Source organism: Coturnix japonica, chromosome 14 (genome assembly GCF_001577835.2).
Source record: "Coturnix japonica isolate 7356 chromosome 14, Coturnix japonica 2.1, whole genome shotgun sequence".
NCBI classification, from domain to species: domain Eukaryota; kingdom Metazoa; phylum Chordata; class Aves; order Galliformes; family Phasianidae; genus Coturnix; species Coturnix japonica.
Genome location: NC_029529.1, coordinates 228139 through 244827, shown reverse-complemented (window position 1 = coordinate 244827; position 16689 = coordinate 228139). Strand labels below are relative to the sequence as shown.

Below are 16689 nucleotides of genomic sequence, written 5' to 3'. Positions count from 1 at the left end.
TTCTAGATTTGTTTAGTGATTGTAAGTGAATTGAACATGCTTAGAGGACTAGTTTCAGAAAATCAGAATAGTAATTCTCTACATATGTATATTACTAGAAAAACAGAGATGAGGAAAAAATAGTAAAGTACACAATTACCTTTCTTTGAAATTAATGCCATGCTTATTAGAAAATGGCCTCATCATATAAGAAGTCACCACATAACAGTAATTGCATTTTTATTGTTAAAGTAGTTCTTGTAATGAAAAAATGAATAAATTATTTTATGCAACCATAAAATATAAAACACATTTTAACCTGTTTTTTACCTTGTATAAAGCTGACTCATATCATCCAATGTGGCTGCATTTTTTTCACCAGATTGTCAGTCTATAGATGACAAGAACTGGTCTGCCAAAGCTTTTCATCCAAAACTTTGAACGTGACGTCATCTACTGCTGCGTGATCCATTAGTTCCTCTCCATAGCGTTACCTAATGAAATATTCAGAGCATGGCTGAGTAATGAAAAAAAGGAGGAGGGAAGGTGCTGTGTAAAAATTCAAAGTGAAGGTGTATTCCATATTCTATATCATTACAAATTACAAGGTAGGAGGAGATAGAATGAACAGTAAAATGTGTTTTTGTGTTTGTTTGTTTTTTTGTTTTTTGTTTTTTTCTATAGGAACTCAGTGGAGAAAGGAACAAGAGCAAGATTTAAAGAACGTTCTGAAAAACACTGACCAGGACATCCCGTTGGTATTTGTCAGTGGAAATCATGATATTGGCAATACACCAACAAGAGAAACAATAGATAATTATTGCAAGAACTGGGGAGATGACTACTTTAGCTTTTGGGTTGGAGGTGTTTTCTTTCTTGTGCTGAATTCTCAGTTGTACTTTGATTCTTCCAAATGCCCAGAGTTAAAGCAAGCTCAGGATGCATGGCTTAATGAGCAGCTGGCTGCTGCAGAACAACATAAATGCAAGCATGTAATAGTGTTTCAGCACATCCCTCTGTTTCTGAGAACACCGGATGAAGACCATGATTATTTCAACTTGGAAAAATCAGTTCGACAAGAGATAATGGAAAAGTTCCATAAAGCAGGTAATTTCTTGAATTCTCCTTTCTCTAAATTTTTGCTTCCAATTGTTAGTGGCTATAGTGCCAGGGAAAAAAAAATAAAAAAAAAATAAAAAAAACAAAACAAACAAAAAACAAAAAAACCTTGCATGGTACTGTTTTCAAGAAGTTTGGGGCACTGCTTATAAGACTTGTTCCTCTTAGGTCAGAATTATCAAGCGAATCCAAACATCTGTCAAAAGAACCCAAAGTAGTTTAAAACTTTGAAAAGACAAATGAGTGAGAAACTTTTAAAAGAAGTAGCGCAGATTTCATTCTGCAAGTACTGGCAAATACTAGACAACCTGCTTTTTCTATTTTTTATTTTTTTAAAACTGCTTAAGGAGTGGAAGATCTGGTATTGCCATATGATAAAAATACAGATTAAAAAAAATCATTATATATATATAATATATATTTCCATAATTACCTTAGAGGCTGTTTTCTCTCACAGTAAACCAATTTTATAGCACCATCCAGATGCATTTGGTGCTAAAGAGAGTCTTGCTCTGCTAAGATCTACCCTATATTTATCTGTTCGTAATAAAGGTTGCTTCTGGGATAAAAGGCAGTTAGAACATGCTTTGAACAAGAATGTTGTAGCAAATCCCTTAGCTTTGTGTGATGAAACCTGAATGCCATGGAGACAGGTACAGTGTATAGCTAGCTACCTCTTCACACTGTTCCTATTGTTTCCTGCTAATTGCTTTCGTGTTTCTGGAGTGAGCTAGTCCCTTAAAATTTCCTGCCAACCAGTCATCAGTGCATCAGTGTCATTTTCTCTGTATCTATAAAAGAACACATTATTTGGATTACTGAACAATGGAAATTGCAAACGATATTGTTCCTAATTTACAATGTAATTGTTAAGCTAGAACTCATCCAAAACCAGTCTAATTTCCAAGCTCTGAATTTCTTCCTGTTTCCAATCAGTAGGGCCAAAACTCATAAATATCTGGAGGCTCTTCAGGGGATTGACATTTGAAGATTTAAGATTTACGAGACTGCTTTTTTTTTTTTTTCCCCATAAGGAGATGTGCTGAGCATGCCTTATAATTTGTATTAAGATATTATAAAGATATCATTTTTGGACATAGCTTTTTGATTAAGGATTTTGGTTTTATTACAAAAAAAGGGAGATTGTATCTTTTTTATTTCACGGAATATTTTACCTCCTGCTCTCGCACTCTCCACCTCTCCCTGTGCTGCTTATCATGATGCTGTCTTGCAGAGTTTCCAACCACTTTGGCAGACCCGCGTGTAGTTATGAAACATTTCAATATATCCAATGTAATGTGTATATTTTAGGGCTTGTTGGCTTTGAAAATGCCCTGTTATTAGGGTGTGCTCTGTATGTCTGTTAATAACTCAGGAACAGACCTGGAGTTATTCCAGTTATCAAGTCTTCATGTTGATACTTTTAAGTTTACGGTATCAAACATGGAGCCGCCACACACAGAGAGAGAAAGAGAGAGTGACAGACAGGAAAGGAAGGACATTCTAAGGATTTCAGTCTTTCCATAAACAAAGCCAAATGTTTTTCTGGGGGGAAATAACAAATATTTGAAGTATGGTGGTGTTACACAGTGGCTTTAGAGGTATGCAGCTTCAGAAAACAATTGTTTAAAATTCTGAACCCAAATCTTATGTAAGTGGTTAGAAGAGAATAATTACACATTACAGAATGTTTTTGGTTAAATTATCCCCTCAATGCAAGCAGAGATAAAAGACTAGCTGTACCAGCTACATCTGGTACAAAGTACTGAATTACATTCTCACATTAGAAGTGTCCTTAACAGTTGAGGTAATTAAAGATAAATTCACGTCCTTATGATCAATATTTATTAATTGAAAATCTGGCACTTGTAAATATGTATTACTACTATGCAAAGTTAAACTATATTTGTAATCAGCATGTCTAAGTAAATTTACTAATCTCATTTTATTTTTTTTTTTTCAAATGAATTATAACAAGTAATATCCTTGGAAAAAACTGATGTCAGTGGTAGTGAAAATCTACTCCATAAAGTAGTACCTTATCATTTGAGAATACATTTATGAAAACGTATTTCTATAACTACTAAGTGTTTAGCCTCAGTTGTCAAAGGTTGTGTGAACAATTTTTAGAATGGGGGTGAGGTCTGCTCTGATATGTGAAATGCATATTCAGTACTTCAGAATTTTCTAGTGATGTTATAAATAAATGTCCTCTGGAGAGGGGAAAAGGGAATCTGGGTACTATTCTAGCTGAAAATCTGATCTGCATGCCTTGTTTCTTTGAATATGATAAAATGGTGTTAAAATTTCAAGTTTCTGCAGTAGAAGACAAACTCTTTCTTATATGTCTCATCCAAGTGTAGTTTAATTAGCCTGTTGCGGCCATTTTCTACGACCAGTAAGATATGGGTTTTTTTGTTGAGCTACAGATGATTTTTAAACAGTTGTTGCCTGAGACTCATCACTGACACACTGAAAATCCTTAGTACGTGTAACACAACATTGTAATAATTACCCTAATGAAGTAAATATGAGGGCTGCTCTGAAAGTAATGCCTCCTGCTTTATTATGTCAGCCTTTAATGACAGAGGCAGCTGTTGGTGGGATGACAGCAGGGGCTAAATCTTCCACCAGTGTTCCATGATGCACTGTTGCTGTGTGACAGATGGCAGCAGAGGGGCACTCTGACAGAATGGCGCCTGACATGGGAGTGTGGGTGGAGCAAAGGGGTGGAACTGAATTCCTCCATGTGGAAAAAGTGGACATTCATGGACTTTCATTGATTCTTGTGAACATTTATGGAGAACAGAGGCTGTGAGCCTGGGGGCTGTAGGTGAGTGTTTCAGCAGTGGCAATCATTTTCACTGGTACAGATTTTTACAAGCACAGCATGCAGGCTCTTGTTCATCAGTAGTAAAAATGTACACCTAATGGTGCTGACTCTGTTGAAGTATAGTGTTTTGTAGCTGAGAACTGCTGTATCAAAGTGTTACTGGGTTCTTTGCTGTAGTTTCCATGGAAATAAATAGGAGACATCACGTTCAGAGCAACCTACAAACAAGTTTAAGACTTTGAATGAAACCTAGGCTGATAGCTCCTTTATCAACAACAAAACTGATAAAAGAATTCATGGTTCAGAGCAAGATGATGAATAACAGTTGGCTATTGAGGGCAAGAGTATTTTTTCAGAATCGCAAGATAATACATATTAAATAATGCTCATGGGTCCTCATAGCATCCAGGTTTTTTAATTGAAAAGTTATAAATTCAGCTAAATGTCTTCAAAATAATTGTTCAGGTGTGGTGGAAAACACTGTAATTCATACACACAGGAAAAAGTAAAAGCCTAACTTTATTCTATTTTTTCATTATATTTGGTGATTCTAATTGCTGTAACTTCTAACATCTTTACTCATTATAAGAGCATAATAGATATGTGCTCCTCTTAGAATTTTTTTTTACATAAGAGTGATATTAAAGGGAGAAGCAGCTTTCTGAACATCCTCAGGTGATACATATTTGTGTACCAAATTAAAGCAAGTTACAGACAACATGTGCTGTGTTTCATTATTTTCTTTGTTGTGTAATCTAAGAGGATTCTTCTTCTTGCCACTGAGACCTTGATTTTAGTAGAGCCTATACACAAGTGAGTAATCTTAGTGCTTGCTCATATGTCACTGTCAGTATTTAAGATAATGCAGATTTACATATTTTCAATTTCAGTGTCTAGAATTATGAACACATAATGAAAATGTGTGTTCATTGTACAGGTATAGTGACCAAATTTGTTGTATTTTATTTATCTAAGGACATTGTTTTTTTTAAGATTGTGCCCTAGGTATGACAACATAACGCATAGATAGATACACACTTGTTTTGGTGTTTTTTTGTTGTTGTTGTTTTTGATTTTTTCAGAAATTCATCAAGAAAATACTGCAAAACATTTAGTATAATCCATAATAAGAATAAATAACATTTGTTCTTAGATAAATGAATGTTTGAAGTCTGTTTTCTCCTTTGGGCTGTAGTTTTGATTGATTGAAAACTTCTTTTCAATCCTTAAGAGCACACAGCAAGCCAGGATAGTCTGGAGTTTGTATCAAATAGTAGAAAGCTTAACTTTCAAATTGAGAAAATAAACAACAAAATCAATAAACAAATTCCACTGACAGGCCACAAAAGGCATTCACAAACATTAACCCAAAGCATGGGAAGACATTCTACAGACTGCACCCACAATGGCTTATTTAGCCATCTTGGGTCTGCAGTCACCCTCTGTCTGTGCTTGCTGCCTCTTCTCTGGCTATACAGGAAACATAAGTGCAGCTAAGGGCCTTCTCTACATAACTGCATTCAGTGTTGTCCTACATAAAACTTAGTTTGTCGTAGATACACTTTGCAGGCTAGGACTCCAGGGAAATGTTACGAAGCTGCGTCAGAGGAGGCCCAAGCTGGGTATCAAGAAAAGCTTTTCACCAGAGGGATATCAGGCAGTGGAACAGCCTCCCCAGGGAAATGGTCATGGCTCTAAGTTGCTGAAGTTGGAGGTGCATTTGGTTGGCCCTGTGTGGAGCCATGGGATGGATTTGATGACCCTGCTGGATTCCTTCCATCCCAGGATATTCTGTGGTTAAAAAGTTTGTCTCCCGCTTTTACCAGTTGCATCAAACTCTGGATTTTTTTAGTTGATAAAGCAACTTTAAGGTGGTTTTCCTGCAAGTTTCTAGTTTCGCAATTACTAACAATCTAGTGTTTCCAACTAAGATTCTCATGGTGCTGTGAGCTGTAATACTACGTTTCAGTTCTGTATTATTCAGAGCGCACCTCTGATGAAGAATGTAGAATAATACAGAGCTTCTAAAAGGCTGCATAAATAATTCATAATGTTGCTATTTATTTAAGGCTGGAGAGGTTACAAAACAAAGGCTGCTTATCCCTTGACACCTACCAGGTGGAATATTTCCTTCTCTGTTGGTGGGATTGGGATTTTTGTAGAGCAGGATCTGAGAACTACCTGAGCACTGAACATGTCTTGTTAATGGAGCTGTGACTGGTGCTTCACATCTTGTTTGCTACTTTATTACCTGCTTGGCAGATGGGGTGATGTGAGGGCTTATCACATGGCTATAACATAAAAATCAATTTAATTTTACAGGAGAGATTTTGCTTACAAAGACTACCAAATATTATCATTTGCTTTGTAGCACTGGAGGCTTGAAAAAATGATATACATCACTTGCCCAGAGGAGAGAAAAGAGGTAGAGCAAAAAGTGCCAGTGCTCTTGTAGGGAAGCTGAAAGGACATTATTTTGGAGTGCAGAATTGTTCTGAGAACAGATATTACTGTTGAACCAAGCACATCGTCCAAGAGTCTAAAAAGCTGCTGCATGTTATAAAGGAAAGGAATAAAGAAAAGTCCATTATGTTCTAGGGGAGGTGCTCAAAATCAGTTTATTTTTGTGACTTAAATGCTTGTATTTGCCAGAAACTTTGCCTTTAAAAACACATATCTACATGTAGAAGCATACATATATGCACACACTCTGAGTCTCCTACAGAAGCTTGGGATATAGTAGTTCTTTGCTTGGATTTGTTCTGCTGCTTGTATAAGCTCCAGGAGGGTACCAAAGAGTGTTGATAACTTTCGGGTGTTTCACTGAGTATGGTTTCATTTCCTTACGGAACTGCTTCTCCATCTTTTTGCTTCCGTTTTGATTCTACCACTGCTCTTATTTGGCTCCTGCAGTTTGGAGGCAAATTCTTAATATGTATTCTTTCTTCAGCCCATGATTAGATTGACTAGTGAAGCTAGTGATTTTTAAATAGGCATCATTCTCCTTTAAGCTGATTTTTGCCACTTAACTGAAATAGCTAACGTAAAAGCAGAGTAATTAGATGAGAATGATGGTCCATGTTGCCCACTCCTGTGCTTCTCCTTCTCTGGTCTTTAGGCAGAGCACAGGGCATAAAAGTGCATAAAATTACTTTCAAGTACACATCCAATCTTCAACAATGTTTCTTTCAGAGACTTAATAAATCACATTATCAAAGTTGTGCTATTTTTATTTTATTTGTTCAGCTGCTTTTCGATAACTCTCAGCTTTCACAGGTATCTGTGGGTAAGAGACACCTTTTAAGAGCTAGTGCTACATGAAGAAATACCTCCCTTTGTTTGCTTTGAATTTCACCTGCAGTCTGTACTGAAGCCGTGAATCAGTAAATGAAATGCAATGGACACTGGTTTGTGTCTGGAGTTATTTTTATAAACTGTTCATTAGCCAGCTCTTAAAGGGTAATAATCTGGGCCATCTGTCCAGTCAGAAATACCTTTTTTTTCCCCACAGAAATCTCTACAGTGTGCACTGGAGGAGAAGGAAGGTCTGTACTGAACTCATTACATATTTATTATGTCATTCATATTCCACTAATTTAGCCTTCTCTTACAGTCTCATTTGCTTTTGCTGTGAAAAGCATATATTTAATTGAAGGCTCAGTCTAAATAAAGTATGCTACTGATTGCCGATGCTGATTACGCCAGGCTTTCTCTTCCTAATTTGGAAAATGTGCTTGCTTTTCTTTGGTTTATTTTTATATTGGTAATTTTCTTCCTGTATTTTTTACACTGTCCATAGTGCTGGTTTGAGCAGTTTGGCTTCCAACTGAGTCTGAGCCAGTTGCACTGAGATACAGAAACCTGCTTCAAAATAGTTTTTGTATGCTAGGAAAATAGCTGGAAAACAACTTCTGAATTCAGGGGGTTTTTGGAAGCAAGCCATGAGCTGTGTTACAGATGTTAGGTTCAGACAGCCCTGGGGTTTTGACTCTTTCAAGTCTGAGTTCTAGCCCAATATCCAGGTTTTGTATGGAAAGAGTGTTTTCCTGGTGTGTGTATCTTCATGAAAATTAATTAATTAATGGTTGGACTAGATTATCTTCTAGGTCTTTTCCAACCTTGATAATTCTGTGAAAATTAATTTTCAGTATTTCAAGGTAAATGTGAGCATTGTTTTCTGTCTTGTTTTAGCCTATTTATACCTCTGCAAACAACACATCTGGATTTTCTTTGAAATTGGCACTCAACCTGTTTTTCTTGAATTGTTAAACTGAGAAACATCCAGCTTTTCAGGAAGTTGGGAAAAGAGATGCATTTTGCAGAATCTTATTGTTGTACTGGAGATCTATTTTTCTTCTTTGTTAGTAAGCAAGTGCATGCTTTCACTTCAGATCTCATTTATATTGCCATGTACATTGTACCACTTTGTTTATTCCTTAAAGGTGTTGTACTCTGCCACTCTATAAGCTCAGACTACCAGAAGCTGGAGACTTTTGACTTGGTGTTTGAAATCTTGCCAATAAAGAGCAAGTCACTGTTAATAAAATACAACTTTGTGGGAAGATGCTTGTGACAGAACAATGTGAGCTTTATGTGAGATCTTCTGAAGATGACACTTGATTTTATTCACATGTTTTTTAAACTAGGGCATTTGAAAGCACGTGCATTGTGCTGGTACTGATGCTTCTGCTGGACTGTAGCATCACGTTCTCCCAAATTGCTGTTATCCCAAATTGCCCTGCTCAAAGGCCTAAGTAGCAATCCCCTCACTCACACACAGAGCCCCTGGTTCAAAACATGTTTGTCCTGTACTGCAGCAGTGCTTTTTCTTCTCACTCCTGCCATAACAGGGAAGGAAAGGGCTATCTAGTTGTTATGGTTTTGCAATTTGGTTGGTGTTGGTATTCCACATCAGAACACCATGCCTAATAATAGGAGTAAAGGGGACAAGTTTTTTTTCTGTGGACTGCCTTAAATGGGCATGTGGGGAGGGGCACCGGAGGGGAAGTGAGGAAGGGGACGGGGTTGCTGGCCCGGCTCACTGCGAGGAGACAACGTGGTCAGAGCTTCCTGCCTTCCACAGCTCCATCGGTGACATTGGGGACTTGGTATTCTCTTTGTTGAAACTCTCTTGTTGTTGTTTAGCGTTATTAGGTTATTAAACTGCCATTCGTTCTCAGATCACCTTTTTTCTCCTTCATTTTTTGCTAGACCTAATTGCAATCTCCCTTCCCCATCTCCCTAAACGCACGTGGCCGGGCCGCGCCGCGCTGTGCCGCTAGAGAAAAGGGGGGGGGGGGCTTTTGTTCCTGCTGCCCCGCGTTTGTGCCCTCTGTCCCGAAGTGAGCACTAGAGAGAACTCCGTGACACCAGTGTATAAAATGCACTAATTGTGGAACTGTTCCTTGAACTGAAAGGTTGGTCAAAGGAGCTTCTGCAAAAGACAAGGTTGTCCGTTGTGCTGTTAGGAGAGCTACCTTCCTGTTCCCTTTCTGCAAAAAAAATGGAATTATGCCCAGTCTTCTACCTCCTCACATTTGTCTACACCACAGAATACAGGAGCAATGCAGTATCAAGGAAGGGAGGGAAGTCTGGATCTGTTGTGCTGCAGTTTGACAATAAGCTTTAACCAGGACGTATTAATTCTCCTAGGAATTATCTGTGACACAGCTAAATGCCTTTGTTCTCTTTATAGTGCATTTATGTCTTAACCATGCTGACCTCTTCTCCCTGGTGTTGCAAAATTGTTTTTCGAAAGGGTTTCCTCAGAGTGATAAATTATAATTTGCAGAAAGGAGATGCTGCACTTAGAAAATCCTTCAAACTAACCTGAGCTTCTCCTGCTAACAAACTGCCTTCTGCATGATGTCCAGCATGTTGTTTCCTTTAATGTTATGAACAATTTTCTTTATCTGATTCTGGTTGGAAGCAAAATAGACAGCAGGCTAAAGGCAACGGCATGGCTAGTTCTCTTTCAGATTTTACTGAATATTTTAGCATCAGTAAGTGGTGAACATTTCACGTATAACTCCATTGCTTTCAGGCTGATATTCTGGTCTGGGTTACATGAGGAAAGCGGTCAGAAGCAATTTCAGAATTTCAAATCTTTTTTTTTTTTTTTTAAACAGAGATTAATATTTTTGCAAATAGATGGTTCTGAAAACTCTGTTTTGTGTGCAGGCCCGAACCTCATTTTGTTTTTAGATTTTTGCGTGATCCAGGTATGGTTTTGGAGCAGATGAAGCATGACATGGTGTGCTGCACTGAAGCTTTCCGTCCCAAGTATGACCTGGCTTTCAGTCCTGTTCTGATGAAAAATGACTTTGTCAGCTCAGGCCTTTCTGGCCCTGGTAGTCTGTTCCCACTTGCAGTGTCAGGTAGTCTAATATCAGGCTGTGATGATCGCAGAGGTAATACGCAGGATTTTTTGTTTTCTTGTTAATACTACATAGTTATTTACTTTATTCTGATCTTAATAGTTTGCTCTTAATTAATGATGTATTAGGTGTGTTACTATAATAGGTAATGCTCTTTTGACTAATAGATACTGTAAAACCTTCATCCACTTTTAAATTCAAATCAGCATGTATTTCCTAAAAATGAAATAATGAGTGCTTGAGAAGATTCTGGACATTCGTTTACACAGTAAGGTTTTTTGTTTGTTTTACTATTTCCTACTGCTTTTATATCAAAATGTTTCCCAATTACAACTTTAGAAGTCAAGGATGAAAAACAAATCACTGCTCTCCTTAATTCCTGGTTTTCTGTGTTGTTTTTTTTTTTTTGTTTTTTTGTTTTTCTTTGTTTGTAGTTTATTTACTGGGAAGGGGCTGCACCTTGGTAGATCTTCTGGATTGCATTTAAATGACCTGAGCATACCTTAAAGGAGGTTACTAAAGTGAGGCCTGCCAGGACAAACATTGTTCTGTTCTCACAGGGTTTGAAAAACACAAGTTTTGTGTGTGAATGCATGCTGGGGTCAAAGGTAGATTGCTGGCAACTTGTCAGCAGTACTTTAAAAAAGCATCTAAAAGAAATAAATTAAATTTGAATGCTCAGATCTTAAGATTCTTTTTATGTTTAAGATCAAAAGCAAGAGCAAAGTAAATTGCCTGCATGTCATTTCAGTATTACTGCATTGATTTGTTCAGATTTCTTTCCTATGCTCACTAATGAAAGCGAGGGGAATGCAGCTGAGTGAACAAAGTACTGTTGAAGTAAAAAAATAAATAAATAGATAAATAATCAGTTAGACTTCTATTAATACACAGCAGTGACCTGTTTGTTTCTTTGTTCAAGATGTAACAGATTCTAACACAACTAACAAGAATGAATTACTCTGGAAGTAAAGAATACCTGAAAAGTGAAGTCTGGGCACAGTTTTCACTGGGAGATACCGAAGGCATCTCCCAGTTTTTACCAGGCGCATAGAAGAATAATTTATATTCTGCTTTCCAAGCTGCTTAATTTTTAACTACAGATTGATCCTAGTTTATGTATTTTACATCAGTTTTCAAATCACTGCCTATCTCCCCTGAAAGCAAAGGACAAATGTAGCCCACTGTCTTTAGACAAGTTCACCTACTTTCCTATCATTTAACAACAGTGAACTGAGTCAAAACCTACTGTGGAAGAAAAGCTGAAAGGTATTATGGCTGAAGAAATGAGTCTTTCCTTGTGAAGTTATAACTGTGTTCCTAGTCATGATTCTCTGCCTTTACATTGCCAATAATCTCTTCCAGCATTCACTGTGTCTGAAGTCAAAATCAGTTGTTCCTAGCATTTATTTTTTTTTTTTTGTCACTCACAAATGACCCATTCTCTGCACAACCACTTGATCAGGACTAAATGCACACTACCTTTTGTGTTAAGCATGGAATGGCACATTAGGCTTCTTTTCTTAAACCCTAAATGTCTTTGAAGATAGATTACAAATTACCTGGTTTTTGTTCTGAACATTTTTTTTTAAGGTTGCTAGCCTTGGATAAATAGCTTTAGGTTCGCCTTATTGAATTTTCTGCGTATTGACAAATACAGCTACAGTTCTTAGCTTTCAGCTTACACTTCCATAGCATAGTTCTTCAGGCAGCTATTTATTACTTTTTTTTTTCCTAATTTAAATCAGTTTCCTCTGGTGTGTTCCTTCTTTCTAGCCAGAAGGTGTAGCAAGATGACAAACACCATGCAGCAAGCATGAAGCTGTGGGAATCCAGTAACCCTAAAAAAAGCTAGTGGAGCATAACATCAATCTTTTTACTAATTGTTTATTATGGTTACAATTTATTGTTGTTAACTAATTATTTGTTTAAAATGCAAGTTCAGCTAAATGGTTTCTTTTTCATTTCCTGCTTTATGAACCACTAAGTACTGAAGGTAATCATGAAACCTGTACTTACTATTGAATTTTCCCTACAACCCCAGTAGTGATGTAATACAACTTCAGCAGTGCCTGTCAGTACAAATGCATTTTATATATGAATCGCAAATGCTAACTAAATATATGGTTTTTGTTTTTTTTTTTAAACAGGTGTTAAAGCTGTATTTTCTGGACATTACCACAGAAATGCTGGAGGGTGCTACAGAGGACTGGAAATGGTGGTTTCATCAGCAATAGGGTGTCAGCTGGGAGAAGATAAACATGGGCTTCGAGTGGTTCTTGTCACGGAGGAAAAGATTGTTCATAGATACTACAGTTTAGATGAGTTAAGCAGCCAAGGCTTGGAGAGAGAGATGGTGAATATGCTTGCTAAGCAAAATCAGTCTATGTCAAATCCCTTTTAACTCAAGTTGTTCTTGAGAGCAAGTTGTGATAAGACAGCAGATACATCCAGTTATGCATTCACAGCTTGGGTTTCTGAATTTGAACACCATTAAATTAGCATAGATTACTGCTTTATATTCACAAGTTGGAATAGATGGATAGAAAATTTTGTGCAGAATACTGATATTTTCTGATTCTTAGACAAATGGAGAACTCCAATTTCTAAATGCAATTTAAAAGTGTCTTGTTGAAATATTATAGCCTTTGAATCTTAAAAACATGAATATATGTCTTCTTCATTGAAATAAGTCTTGAAAAAAGTCATGAGTTTTAAATTTAGGTGCTGTAATCCACCTAATTTTTTTGGCAATTTATGTCTCCTTTGTTTACTATTAAATAAGAGGGGGGAAAAAAAAACATGTAATTAACTCATATCTCTATGTTTGCATCCTTACATGAACACACTACATCCCATTCCCTGAGGTCATCTAGATATACAGGTAGCACAGCTTTTTCACCTGAAGACGGAAGGACAGAAACAATACTGAGTGAAAAAACAATGCACTCAGCTCATTTTACGTGTACTCACATGCATTGTCATTCCTTAGACCTGTAGCTGCAAGTGAACAGTACCAACATGAGCTACCATCTCATGATAACAAACTAAGCATAGGTAATGTCTGAATAAAAAGGAAAATTATTTTTCTTTTAATCTCCTGCTGCTTCTGATTAGTTTAATGCTTTCACAGCCTCATTTTTAAGGGAACATCTGGGAAATGGGAGTGAATACCTAGGGCTAGCTAAACATCCAGCAGGTAGTTTCACTGGAAGTTAAGCAGTTAATTAGTTTAATAGTTAAAAATTATTTTAAAATCTGTGTACTCATGTATCTTTGAAACCACTGATTTCTGTTAACATTTAGTCTTGAACAGATTATATTTAGTAATCACAAGTTATTAAAGGTTTCAGGAACGTCATGATGCCAGTCTTGCTATTCAATATGACAGTTTACATCTTAAGGCTGAAGAAGTTCAGCAGAGGGACCTGAGACAATCCAACCAAGGAGTACACTCCCTGCTCTGGTACTGTATTGAAAAACTGAATGGAGGAAGTGCTTTTTCCATATGCCTGTTTATTAAAGGATGTAATTTTAACTTAAAATGTGAGTCCTGGGAGATCCTAGAAACATAACTTCAGGAGGTGGTCTTTCAACAACTGTGAAAACATTAATAGTATTGTTACAATAGAACTCTGTAACTTTATTTTCAGAAGGAAAAATTGCAGAAGAAGTGCAGAACAGAGGCAAACCAAAATACTTTCAAGCAACAAGAAAAACATATACAGCACTTGTTTTAAAAGGAAAGCAAAAAAAACAGACAATTCAAAGCATTACCTTTGTTTTTATTGACATTTTCATTTGTTTCTCTAGAAGTAATTTCTTCCACTAGCTGTTTGTCAAATGCGGATAGTTTATAGTACATTTCTACTAATCATCAGCTTTTCCTTTCCTAGGAGACTCATTAAAGCCTCATCCTAGTTAAAATGATAGTGTTATTATTCCACTTTTGGGTAGCCAGCAATTAAAACAACCCTCTTCTAAATGCATGCCTATCTTTCTCAAATATTGTTCAGAAAGGCATAGTATTGTTAAATTAATAGGTAATAGGATTATCTGTGCATATGCAAATCTTTATCTCCCGATTCCATATTTAAAAAGAAAAGGCATAGGTATGCAGAAAGCTATCTTCTACTGCTCTAATGAAACAAAACCACCAGTCCCAAGTACAGCAACTACCCTGTCCAGGAACTTCCTGAATAATGGGCCAACAGCACACCAACTGGAAAACCAATGACTTGTGTTCAGATACGCATGAGACAAAGCTAATATTACTGCAAATGAATATGGCTCATTTGGCACACTACGTGCACTGAAGCCAAGAGGGCACTAACAGGACAGAGTGCATAAGGACAACTTATCTATCATTTTACTACAGTAAAACTGAAGTGGTTCCTTACCAAAAATAAGATTCCAACAACAGGGATTACTGTACTTACTCAGCACATTTCAGGATATTTTCTTCAGACTGCAGATTTCTAAGTTCTCCTGTAATTGATCTGTCAAATTAATAGATTTTTTTCCCTATTCTTTTCATTTTGTACACTGTTGCAATAGGTTAACTGAGATTTCTTTTTTCCCTAATGTGAATTTCTGAGACTTGTTTTTAAAAGAATTTTGTTTGCTGTGGACAAATGCAGGATGTAGTGGTTTCCAAGGTGTCTCATTCAAAATTAATTCTAAATTTTACAGCTTGAACTTTTTTATATAAATTAGTTTACATTTGAAACACACTAATGGTTTGACAAAAATAGAGACTTGTATATGTATCAAAGGGAAGAATCAAAACACATCCAAAAAGTGATGGGACTATGACAAAACTTCACTTCCAGTTTCACTGAAGACTGTTTCACTACTCTTCTTACCTGTATATTAGGCAGTATAAGAGTTTCCAGGTCACGCTGTCAGATTATTTCTAAGCTCTCTTAACATCAGTGCAGACATCTAATGCCTCCCCTTATCCTCCTAAGAAATCATGCAATCCTAATTTGTTTCTCATTAAAGATGCATTGTACCACTAATCAGCTAAGGGTATTTTACTTGAAGCTTCTGGAATTTATTTTTAATTCTTAAACATTTTAATTACCTTGCTTTGCCCTTGGGTTCCTAGAAATTTAATATAAACACACAGCTTCCTCTGCAACTAGAATATAACCCATGACATTTCTGTACTATTAAACAACATTATAGCAACACAACTTTATGTGCTTACATTTATTGCTACCGTTTCTGGTCTTCTTCCCCTTTCCCTACCTTTCTCCCCCTCTCCCCACCCCCCCTTTTTTATTTTCATTTAGCATCCAAGAAAATAATTCTTCCCTTAATTGTCCTTAAAAAGTAGTTATACCTCCTGCTATAGTTTGGGGTATTTAACTAGTCCCTGGGTTTTGTGTAAGTCTTTGTTTCTCTCTGTCCTGTTATTATACATACTCTGGGAAGAAAATCTGGTTGCGCTAGCCATAAGTCAACGCACTGGTTAAAACAATCTGGGCAATGAAGGTCTCAGGACCTCACAGAAACAGGTATCTGCTATAATCATAAAACAATAAAGGTTGGAAAAAACCTCTAAGATCATCTAGTCCAATCATCAACACATCAGCTCCATGACCACTAAACCATCTCCATCAGTGCCACATCTTCCCTTGAACACCTCCATAGAGAATGACTCCACCAGCCTGTTCTAATACCTCACCGCACTTTCTGAGAATAAATTCTTCCTAACATACAAGAACTTGCCCTGGCACAACCTCTCATCCTACTGCTAGTTACCTGGGAGAAGAGACTGACCACCTTGCTACAACCTCCTCACAAGGAGCTGCAGAGAGCTATAAGGTCTCCCCTGAGCCTTCTCAACTCCATACTTGTCACGGTTTGAACTAAAAATCCACCTGCGTCCGTGACAGGGGGCCGTGGGCCCCGGAGGGGCCCTGGGCCGAAAGGAAAAAGTTAATTAGGAAAAGAAAACAGCGGCAACCACAGAAGCGTGACAGACACATCTTAAGCGTACGCAATCACTTATTTACTAAAATAACTGATATCAGAAAATAACAACGACCACGCACGGATACAACTCAATATAATCCAACAGAATTCAATATCAATTTGAAAAATTGAGGCTTAAAACGAATCAAAAAGGTCAAAAAATTACGGAGAGAGAATTAGAGTCCCCGTAACCCGAGCAAGGGCATACTGTGAATTCACTAGGCCGAATGTCTGAAGGCTTCGCACTCAGCACATTCACCTTGAAAGCTCAGAGTTACCTCGAAAAGATCTCGGCATGTGACTGCTTACTGCGTCACACAACGTTAACTAATAAGAGTCCATGAGTCCCGAATGACCGTATCAGTGCTTGTTTCCCATGGGAGATTGTACTCGTCGGTT

At 37.1% G+C, this 16689-nt stretch overlaps 1 protein-coding gene across 2 annotated transcripts in view; it reads left to right on the top strand.

Moving 5' to 3' along the window:
• The window catches only part of CPPED1 (calcineurin like phosphoesterase domain containing 1), a 53513-nt gene extending 38007 nt beyond the window's left edge, over nucleotides 1-15506 (top strand). The window contains exons 3-4 of one of the 2 annotated variants that reach the window (XM_015876443.2): nucleotides 664-1086; nucleotides 12459-15506. In XM_015876443.2, coding sequence (XP_015731929.1) covers nucleotides 664-1086; nucleotides 12459-12712 — 677 coding nt within the window. In that variant the 3' untranslated portion in view covers nucleotides 12713-15506. The remainder of the gene's footprint in view (nucleotides 1-663; nucleotides 1087-12458) is intronic. The other variant, XM_015876444.2, reaches the window with a different exon arrangement.
• The last annotated feature ends 1183 nt before the right edge of the window (nucleotides 15507-16689 follow it).